Source organism: Rhinopithecus bieti, unplaced genomic scaffold (genome assembly GCF_001698545.2).
Source record: "Rhinopithecus bieti isolate Rb0 unplaced genomic scaffold, ASM169854v2 scaffold_16097, whole genome shotgun sequence".
Taxonomy (NCBI): Eukaryota; Metazoa; Chordata; class Mammalia; order Primates; family Cercopithecidae; genus Rhinopithecus; species Rhinopithecus bieti.
The window spans coordinates 2,594,854-2,606,373 of NW_016808851.1; the positions used below are offsets into that span (position 1 = coordinate 2,594,854).

Here is an 11,520-nt window from a genome sequence, read left to right on the forward strand (position 1 = left end):
AAAAAAAAAAAAAAAAAAAAAAAAGAAAAGAAAAGAAAAGTAAAATAATACTGTGTTTCTCCAACACAGAAAAATAGGTGATTGAGGTTCTGCAGTTCTACCCCCGAGCCTGAAACAAAACAGGAAGAATTTTACTATTTATTTTATTTATTTATTTATTTATTTATTTATTTATTTATTTTTTAAGATAGTCTCGCTCTATAGCTCAGCCTGGAGTGTGGTGGCATGATCTTGGCTCACTGGAATCTCCGCCTCCCGGGTTTAGGCAATTCTCCTGTCTCAACCTCCCATGTAGATAGGATTATGGGCGCCCACCACCATGCTTGGCTAATTTTCATATTTTATTAGTAGAGACAGGGTTTCTCCATGTTGGCCAGGCTGGTCTCAAACTCCTGATCTCAAGTGATCCGCCCACCACAGCCTCCCAAAGTCCTGGGATTACAGATGTGAGCCGCTGTACCTGACTGGGAGGAATTTTAAATGGAGCAAATTTTCAAAGGCAGCATTGTCCTGTTATATTATTAACTAAGAATTTAAAAAGGTGAACTAGATATGAACAATACTGTTTCAGAGCCTGCTCCTACTAGAGACACTTCAAGCACGAGTGCTTACACACAGTGTTCTACATACCTGTGCCATCTGAAAGAAACTCAAACTTCATAACCAATCACTCAGAACTGCTGCTATGTGAAATGAGCGGACATACAAGCACAAAAGGCAATTTCAACAACTGTGCCTAAAAACTGCTATTGAATGAAGGTGGTGTGTGAATTGGCACCATGAAGTTACAGTTAGGTAAAGAAAAGACTAGAAAAATAAACCCGAATGAACAAACATAAAATATACCCACAGCTCTGGCTATCTTAACACACCAGCTTTGTGACCTCACTGACGCTTTTACCCTATTGTACACTGGCAATAATAAATTCACATACCTGAAATGGTTGTTGTGAAAAGTAAATGAGAAAATCCACTTAGAGTGCTCAGGAACAATGCTTATCACATAGAAAAAACGTTTTATTATTTCCTAGATCACTATTAACATGTAAAAATAGTGTGCATTTATATAAATGAATTGGTTCCTCTTCATATACAGAATCAATTGTTTTAAGTGGGGATTTATTTGAAATTTGAATTTCTTACACAAAATTTTTATATGCAATGCCCTTCTGAAAAGATCTAGAGAAGCGGTCCCCAACCTTTTAGGCACCGGGGAGCGGCTTCATGGAAGACAATTTTTCCACAGACGGGATGGGTCTGGGGGATGGTTTCGGGATGAAACTGTTCTACCTCAGATCATCAGGCATTAGTTAGATTCTTATAAGGAGCATATAGCCTAGTTCCTTTGTGTGCACAGCTCACAGTGGGGTTCATGCTCCTATGAGAATCTAATGCTGTCACTGATCTGACAGGAGGCAGAGCTCAGGCAGTAATGCTCATTGGCCTGCTGCTCACCTCCTGTTGTGCAGTCTGGTTCCTAACAGGTCAGGGACCTGTACCAGCCCGCGGCCCAGGAGTTGGGGACCCTTGATTTGGAATTAACTTTAATTCACATCAACCCTGCTTCTAGAATTAATTGATAACACCCTTACCTGTATTTTCTGAAGACTCGTTGAAACTTCACTAATATTTTGAGGTATATCAAAACACTTGGCGGTAGTGATTTTTGCATTAACCAACCACTGCTGAAAATCCCTGAAGGCTTTTCGAAATCTTTGCTGTAAAATCTGTTCTTTATTCTGGCAGCCCTTGGATGCTTGCAAACAAAGACTGAAAAGGTGATGCAAAAATTTAATGGCAGGAAAAAGTGATAAAGTTGATGAAAATCATGTTTGATAGAATCAGCAGTTCTTAGACTGTGCACTTACCTCATTTAGTAATATATTTAATGCTGAATTAATATTATTTTGAAATTACACCTTAAAATAAACCTCTAGCTTCTAATTTGTATAAAAATATCTTGAACTCCAATAAGGTTCATGCTCACCAATTATACTCTTTAATCAAGCCAGAAACTTTTCCACTGTAGGTACTCAGGTCTCTGGAAAATCGACAAAGTTCATTCAGCTGAGACTTGAGATCCTCTGTTCTAGGCTCTGCTTTTTGCAAAGCATCCAGTATCTCCTGTTCAGAAATAATGAGACAGAGAAGCAAGCACTTACATATGGTGATCTCCATATCTTCATACTATACATGCATCAATCATTTTATAGGTGAGAGAGGAACCAACATAGCAGATTCAATGAAGAAACGAGTCCTATTTTCAGGATTTCTCTGACAAATAATAGCACCCGGCTCATTTGTCCCTTTTTTCTTGCCATGAATAGACACTCTAGCATCAAATATTGCAAAGTAGTTAAGTGATTAAGTGGTCAAATGACTTAAAAATAAGACAAGAAAAAGAAAAGAGAAAATAGCCTACATTGTTTACAAATAGTCTGACTAGGCCATAAGGGGATATGTATATTTTTTAAAGGTGAAAAAAATCATTTTAAAGAAAAGCAACACTTATTTTGGATTAAATATGTATATTAAGGGCTGGGTGTGGTGGCTCATGCCTGTAATTCCAGCACTTTGGGAGGCCAAGGTGGTTGGATCACCTGAGGTCAGGAGTTCAAGACCAGCCTGACCAACATGGTAAACCCCATCTCTACTGAAAGCACAAAAATTAGCTAGATGTGGTGGCGGGCGCCTGTAATCCCAGTTACTCAGGAGGTTGAGGCAGGAGAACCACTAGAACCTGGGAGATGGAGGTTGCAGTGAGCCGAGATTGTGCCATTACACTCCAGCCTGGGGGACAGAACGAAACTCTGTCTCAAGAAAAAAAAAAGTGTGATGTGGCGAGCCCGAGCCCAGGGCTGGGCCCCAAACTGCTGTGCTTAGTACATCAACTGAACAGCATGGGGGTTTCACAAGGGCAACGTGCAAGTGGCTGTTGGGTTTTCCCATCCTGTTGTCACCTGTCATCACCAGGATGGGGAGTAGGTGGTGATGACCACATGGAGCAGTCACACCTGAGAGATGAAGGAAGCTGTGGCATGTATCCAGCCACCCTTCTCTCCCTCAGTATTTTCTTTTTTTGCAGACAGGGGCTTGCTCTGTTGCCCAGGTTGGAGTGCAGTGGCACAACTGTAGCTTACTCGGCCTCAGCCTCCAACNATATCCAAAATTCAATCCTGTTTCAATGGATTTTATGTAGTATATACAGTTTTACATTAAAATTTCTTATAATCCATGAGATTATAAGATTTCTTATAATCCATGAGATTATAAACCAAATTACTATTTAATCTGGTTTAAATAGTAATTCATTTATTTCATAGTTTCATTCATAAAGTCATCAAATATTTGCTAAATGTCTACTATGTGCCAAGCATTTTGCTGGATTCTGGGACCCCTCGTTCCCCCCATGAATAAAGGTAATATTCTTGTTCTTGAAGAACTCACAATTTAATAGATGAGGGAGACAGGTGAATAGCTACAGTACTGTGTACACCCAATCCAAAATAAAGCCTTAGGACTTGAAAAGTACACCTCTGAAGTCAAGGCCATGGTCAACTGAGTTACACAAGGTGCTCTGCAATCAGAGTGTTCCTCTCATAGGGTTGTCACAAGGAGCAAATGAAATCATGAATGTCAAATACTTAGCACAGTTCCTAGTACACTAAGTGTCTAATTCATAAAATCAGCAGGAGAATGACTCCCAAATATGTAAACGCTGTGTAGATAACGGTAGCAATGAAGTGAAAACCAAAATAAATTGAGGAGGAGGGCCAAAAAGATGAGTGAGTACTCAAACAGCTGTTGCTGTGACCATTATTGTACGAGATATTTGTCAAGAGATGGCCCAGATTTGTAGAGAAACCACATCCCTCAACAAACCAGCCCCGTGCTTCATTCCTCGTCCTGGTAAATGGCACCACTGTCCCCCACTGATGTCAATCAGAAGATCAAGCATCATCCTGGCCTCTCCCTTTGTTTTCCTTCTCGCTCCATGCAAGAGATACCCAGGCTAGCTTATTCTGTGTCTCAGCTTCTTTCATCACTCCCCTCTTTGCCTCTGCACATTGACTTTCACAGACCCACTTACATATTCATTATTTCTTTCTGGGGTGGCACTACATCCTCCTAATCTGATTCCTCGTCTCTAGGTTCCTCTCCTGTGTTTTCTGACTCCTCAATGATCCTGCATCTTGATGCTGTTTCTTTACCTCACCTGTCAGGTCACATTTTAATTATACCTCAAGACTCAGCTCGAAGAACAACTCCTTTTAAGTATCCCCTACCCACCTTCCCACCTCTTCGGGCTTCTCATCTGAGGATACACAGGACCTTGAGGACATTCATCACAAGGAGTATCCCCATTGGCTTCATACTTGTGTATCTCCCCACCTACACTGTGATTATGAGAGCAGGAATGACGTTCTCTTGGTTTGTCAATTTTCTTTTTTCTTTTTTTTTTTTTTTTGAGACGGAGTCTTGCTCTGCTGCCCAGGCTGGAGTGCAGTGGTGTGATCTCTGCTCACTTTGCAAGCTCTGCCTCCTGGGTTCACGCCATTCTCTTGCCTCAGCCTCCCGAGTAGCTGGCATTTCAGGTGCGTACCACCACGCTCGGCTAATTTTTTTTTTTTTTGCATTTTTGGTAGAGATGGGGTTTCACTGTGTTAGCCAGGATGGTCTCGATCTCCTGACCTCGTGATCTGCCCACCTCGGCCTCCCAAAGTGCTGGGATTACAGGCGTGAGCCACCGCACCCAGCCGGTTTGTCGATTATTTAACTCGGTGTCTAGGCTGGAGGAGTCTAAGACATTTTATTTACAAAATTCATAAACAACTAAACAATTTCTCTCTGAAATTCTAAACACTAAACTAGGGCCAGCTATTTTACACCGCATTGAACCTTATACTTAAGACAGAACATTGTAAGAACTAAAGAAACTTAGCATTCAACAAAAACATAAAAATACTAGAGATTCAAGTCAGTTACTTAAGAATGGGATGACATTAAAGGTGAAAAGTTGGCCGGGCGCGGTGGCTCAAGCCTGTAATCCCAGCACTTTGGGAGGCCGAGACGGGCGGATCACGAGGTCAGGAGATGGAGACCATCCTGGCTAACACGGTGAAACCCCGTCTCTACTACAAAATACAAAAAATTAGCCAGGCGTGGTGGCGGGCGCCTGTGATCCCAGCTACTTGGGAGGCTGAGGCAGGAGAATGGCGTGAACCCGGGAGGCGGAGCTTGCAGTGAGCTGAGATCCGGCCACTGCACTCCAGCCTGGGCGACAGAGCGAGACTCTGTCTCAAAAAAAAAAAAAAAAAAAAAAAAAGTGAAAAGTTTTGACCAAAACATTACATTTAAAACATTTCTATAACTTCATCCTAAATTAAAGTATGTCAGTAGAGTCTTTCATTATATAAATATCAGCTATATATATTTCTGATTCTGTTAAGTCTTAGAATGCATTTTTTCACCTTATACGGCTTAAGAAAATTATTTCCAACACTAATGTCCCAATGGATATTAAGATAAACGAGTTTTGCAAACACAGTAAATAGAATTCTTTTTGCAATATTATATTCTATAGTTTATATATCATCTGTTTTTATGTTTTAAAGAATTTCTTGAGTATTGTCATCTAATTGCATAAAATAAATACTAGTAATTTTTACTGTGATCAACAAAGACAAGTCCTCCCTAAAAGCAAAACAATGCCCTAAGAACCCTAGCATATCTACTATTTCGTAAACATTTTCTTACATATTCATTGTGATAGAAATATCTCCACTTTTAGATAAAATGCCATTATTAGAAATAAAAGAAAATAGGAATACTGAGAAGCAATGTAGTATTTTCATCGAAAGCAGTGACCCTGGGGTCAAATCTGGAAGCAGACATACACAGAGGGCTGTCATTTTTGAATTGTTTAATACAACTGAAAACCCATATTTGCTACTGCATTCTCATGTGTATTTTTATAGGCCTCAACTACTACTTTCACTAATAATATCAATGTAAAAAATAACGATAACAGAATAGTAATGTAATCTAGGCACAACCAAATCTTCCCTTTAAAAAAAAATTCACTCATATTACTGGGATGGAAAGAAAGGGAAAGAAAAAGGAATCAAAACAGTATAACTGATTTTTTCGTATTGTACCATGTAGAGCAACGATCAACTTTGTCCCTGTGTGACAGAACTGATTTCTATGGTTTATTCTGGCACATAAATCCAAAAGACGAGAAATGCAACAGAATAACAAAAACAAACCCCCAAACCTAGGAACATTATAAATAAAGTAGAATAAAGAGGTAGAAGGCTTTATTTTACGGCTTGCTGCATTTGTTTCAAATACTTGATTTAAAACCAGACACTGCTGGAAATACTACATGACTTTCTTACTGGCAGGAGCTATTTTGAAATGATTGTAATATAAATAGGAGCAGAGAAGTTTACTAAACTTCCTTTTAAGGACATCCATGAATCAGGGCATTATAAAACTGGAAATATTGAAAAGGCTTTCACAGATACTGTTTAACAGTGAAAGAAAGGATGAGGAGGTTAAGCTTTTGCTCATTCTTCAATCTCCCTTGTAGGCTTCCCTTTCACACACTCTAAAGAAGCTGCCATTAGCTCTAAAAAAAAAAAAAAAAAAAAAAGTCCCGGGAAGGTGACCAGGGAGTGTGACGTAGAGTTCTGTTAACGGGCTAATTCAAGAACAGATGTCAAAATCACACAGAGGAGAGCTAATTGGAGCAAAAACTATTCGTTGTGTTTTAGGAGATTACCAAATGAGTCCTTTAAGGCTATAAATTCAATCATTTAGTTGTGTGAAATAGTTAACTGGCAAGAAAACAGCTATGACTCTCTGTCTATTTATGCCCCTGCCCACAGGCCATTTTTCAGACTGAATGGCTGAATACAGTATTACAAACTGTTACACCATGGGAATGAAAGTAAAATGTCTCCACTAACAACGAATGTTTCCTACCGCAAATAATAACCCACATCTTTATTTTTACAAAAGTTTGATATATGAGAAAAGGAAACAAATCAGATTTTGCTTATTTAACGAGATAAATATTTCTTCCAAGTGTGCAAGTTGCGTGTTTTTCATTAGCAAGATTCTTTTTTTTTTCTTTTTAGGAATGATGAAAGTCAAAACATTTTTTAAAGCATAACCACCAATAGAAAACAGGAAGCCAACTTACTTGTCCTTTGTGCCAGCATTCCACTATCTCCTCATCCGTGTTCTTGCCTTCCAGGAGGGTTAACTGCTGAGCCCAGGTTTTCAGAAGGGCACTGAACTCTTGCAGGGCCTGCTCCAGTTGAGCCGCTTGGCCTGAGAATTCCTGCTCCGAAAGGGCCATCTGGCTGACCAGGTTCTCCAAACAGCTCTGCGTTTGGAATACACTGTCTTCCCACTGCTTCCAGTCGGCACGCAGGGCCTGCATCTCCGTGTGCATGAGCTCACACCCACTGGCAGTTGTGTTCTGTTTCACTTCAGGAGCCAGCGACTCCACTCTGCTGAGGCGGCTTGCACCAATCTCTCTGGAATCTATCAGCTCCTGTAATGGAATATCACCATGGTAACCAAAGAGCCCGTGAGTCACTTGGACTGCAAGTTTTCAACTGTGTACACAGGGGGACCCTGTCCTGCTAGGAAGTTTTAAGACGTGTGCCACAAGGACCCAGAATCAATTCATCTGCCCGCTCTTAAATTATAATAGTGGGAGTTGTCATCATGAATACCTAAGGCTTACGGCAAAGCAAAAAAAAAAAATCCCGAGAATCCTCAATATCCTGAAACAGACTAAAGAGAGACTCTGAAATTAGGCATTATTTGCATACGTGAACATGTTTAGATAGTGACTCAAGTGTTTGCCTGTGGTGGATTGCTCTTGTAAATGATCCAACCCATATTTCCCTCAAAGTGGATGCTGAATTAATAAAGATTGTGGCAGAACTGTGTTCTGCTCATGGTCTCTATCCTCAATTCATCTTCTTCCACAGGGTGGTGGCTTAAATCACACTTCCATTCTACTAGGAATCAAGCAGACTCATTGCAGCAAAAGAAGGAGCCCAACTCAATTCCAAATACTTCAATACTAAAGTAAACATTTTTGTAGCATATAAAATGAATAATTCATTCATAGACTGACTGACTCAAAAGTTTAAAGTAACCTCTAGAATGAGTTCGTTTATTAGTATTTTTTTAACCTTAAAAAAGTCATTAGAAATTTAATGGTTTAGCTACAGCCAAGTTAACAATTTAGCTTGGTCTTAAAGCACACAAATACTCTAAAGGACAAGATAAAATTAAACCCGCATTGTTAAATTGATATAATCGTGGCATTTCTCTCTGAGAATAGATCCTCTTACTACCACTTTTCTTGGTGAAATAATCATCCGATTATTTCATATTATCACCAATAGATATGTTTATATATTTACATATCTATTGCTAAAGGCAGGATTTTGTTAATATTATTACAAAATTATGACTTTACTACCTGATTAAATAGAAACAAAAGATAATTAGGCACAAAAATGTTCAAGAAGAAAATCAGTGACCAATTAGCAAGTAAAAAAACACTGGAATGTTAAGTAGGAAGCATGCTTAATAAATTATGTCAAGCATAAAGTATGTCTTAACTAGTCTATATAATATAGTTTGAGTCTCATTAAATTAACCTGAAATAAATATATCTGTTCACAATTATATACAATAGAGCCATATTTTAATATAGATCATTTGAAAGTATTCAGTATTCAGTTGTGCAGTAGTCTAAATTATAATGACATGAAAATCCTTACACACAGCATGATATGCATATTCAACCTTTTCTCAGCAGCAGGATTCTAAAAACCATCCCTGTTTATTAGAGTGTATAGTAGTTATTTGATGAAGAAAAAAATATATAACTTTTTAACGAGTGCTATGTCTAACGAGTAAAGACCTTAATACTTGTAACTATTTTGCCTTTGTGACTAATTTCCAATTTGAAGTTTCCCAAAATACTCTCTTATGCGTTATCCCAATTTTCCTTAGTATGAAAACGGAACACTTCAATATTTGCGATCAGAAATCTAGTCATTCAGAATTTGAATCAGGACATCATCATTGTCAAGAGTTTTGAAATGGCTTTTGCATATATTTTATCTTGTATTTACATTTTTAAATGTATGATATGTACATACACACATATGTGCATTCACGCCCTCATACCCATACACCGTTTGCGTTAGAGTTGCCTTTTCTCAGTGATTATTCCTGTGGATGTGATAGGTATGGTGTTGAAGGACAGAGGACGTGCTTTATGTATTTCCTCCAAAGTTTTTAAAATCACCCACACACTAACCTACATTCAGGCTGGACCTGAACTTCTGAGAGGCAGTTTCTGATAGTCTTCACTTTCTCCATCCCAATTTCTTTCCGTCAATTCCTTCTCCTATATTCCCTGTCTTTATGGAAGCACTTTATAAAGGCTTTTCCAAATAAGAGTATTTGTCAACCCAGGAAGCAGCCTTTGTAAAATAATTTTCTTGCTTTCTCTTATTAACTTTTCGAAACCTTAGTCCATTTCTGCTATCTCCTCTTCCTCAGCTGCCATTTACTCCTAAATCCATGTAACCTGGTTTCTCACCTTCCCTTGCTGTGCAAATGTTTCTCAGAGTGGTTGTCCAATAGCCTCACTGTCAAACCTAGCTGAGATTCTTCAGTCTTCCTCCTAATGGCAGCCTCCTGCTGTACCTGTGATGGTGACCACCTTCTCTACTTAGAGCCTCAGTGGCATCACACCCTCCTACTCTTCCTCTTCTGATTTCTCCCCTCCTTTTTCTCTCTACCTTTCAAATCATTTTCTCCTATGGCTCCTTAAGTATTGGTAGTACCTAGCTTTTGGTCCTGTGCCCAATGTTCTATTTGCTGTATACATAGGTCTTGGTTTTATCCATTTTAGTGGCTTTAATAACAAATTAGATGCGATTCACTTTCACCTCTGTGCCTTCAATCCATCTTCCTAGCCTGAAATTCAAGCTTGAATATGCAACTGCCCCCAAGACATTACTACTACCTCGAAGTTCAAATTGGATCTGATCATCAATAAACAACAACTCACGTCTTCGCCTCTATCACTAGGCTCCTCTGCATGCAATTATTTTCCTCAGGTGGTAATAGTCCTGAGGATTCTAGGTAAAGACTTGACCATCACCCTTGACTCTTCCCACCTTGTCATGCTACAGCCAATTAATCACTCATTTACCAAATCCACTGCATTTTCTTCCTGGGTGTGTCCTATGTGCCAGGCATGATGCTACAGGTTTTATGTGCGTGATCTAATTTGGTTGCCAAAACAACTTTATCAGACAGGTACTATTTTTATGTATGTATTTTTTAACCAATTGAGAGGCGGAGGCTTGAGGATATCAGGTAACTTGCTGAAAGACACAGCTAGAAAGCCAATAGAAGAAGGATGCAGCATTGGGTTTCTCTGATTCCAGAGCCTGAACTCTAATAGTATAGTAAGCTCTCATTACATTTTTTGTATTACTTTATAAAGACGAGTTTGTGGATCACTGTGCCTCACTAGACTGCAAGTTCCTTAGGGAATGCACAGTCCTGGCTGAATAAATGGATAGATGGGTAGATGGATAGATGGAAGGATGGATGAATAAATTAGAATATTACTAAGAAATGTATCAAAGAAGAATTTTAAAGAATCACACAGAAAAAAGGACTTATGTTATTAGTTCAGTTAAAACATACATAGTTATAAGATTTAAATAAGATAATGCTTTTAAAGCACTTAGAAGTAGATCTTCAGGGACCAGGCACTGTGGTTCATGCCTGTAATTCCAGCACTTTGGGAGGCCAAGGCAAGCTGATCACCTGAGGTCAGGAGTTTGAGACCAGCCTGTCCAACAAGGCGAAACCCCATCTTTACAAAAAAAAAATACAAAAGTTAGCAGTACATGGTCGTGGGCACCTGTAATTGTAGCTACTCAGGAGGCTGAAGCAGGGAGAATCGCTTGAACCCAGGAGGCGGAGGTTGCAGTGAGCCGAGATTGTGCCACTGCACTCCTGCCTAGGCCACAGAGCAAGACTCCATTTAAAAAAAAAAAAAAAAAAAAAAAAAAAAAAAAAAAAAAGTTGATCTGCAAGTGTAGTTACAAATGTAACCATCAGCTACAAATTTTATGACTTTTGGCCGGGCGCGGTGGCTCACGCCTGTAATTCCAGCACTTTGGGAGGCCGAGGTGGGTGGATCACAAGGTCAGGAGATGGAGACCACCCTGGCGAACACGGTGAAACCCCGTCTCTACTGAAAATACAAAAAAACTAGCCCGGTGTGGTAGCGGGAGCCTGTAGTCCCAGATTCTAGGGAGGATGAGGCAGGAGAATGGCATTAACCTGGGAGGCGGCAGAGCTTGCAGTGAGCGGAGATTGTGCCACTGCACGCCAGCCTGGGCGAGGGAGCGAGTCTCCGTCTCAAAAAAAAAAAAAAAAAATTACGAATTT

At 39.5% G+C, this 11,520-nt stretch overlaps 1 protein-coding gene across 1 annotated transcript in view; it reads right to left on the reverse strand.

Moving 5' to 3' along the window:
* SYNE1 (spectrin repeat containing nuclear envelope protein 1) overlaps positions 1 to 11,520 on the reverse strand; it is a 286,149-nt gene that overhangs the window by 268,672 nt on the left and 5,957 nt on the right. Inside the window, 4 exon segments of the mRNA XM_017887615.1 lie at positions 1,593 to 1,770; positions 1,988 to 2,124; positions 7,211 to 7,567; positions 8,960 to 8,973. Of these exon segments, the coding sequence (XP_017743104.1) occupies positions 1,593 to 1,770; positions 1,988 to 2,124; positions 7,211 to 7,567; positions 8,960 to 8,973 (686 nt within the window).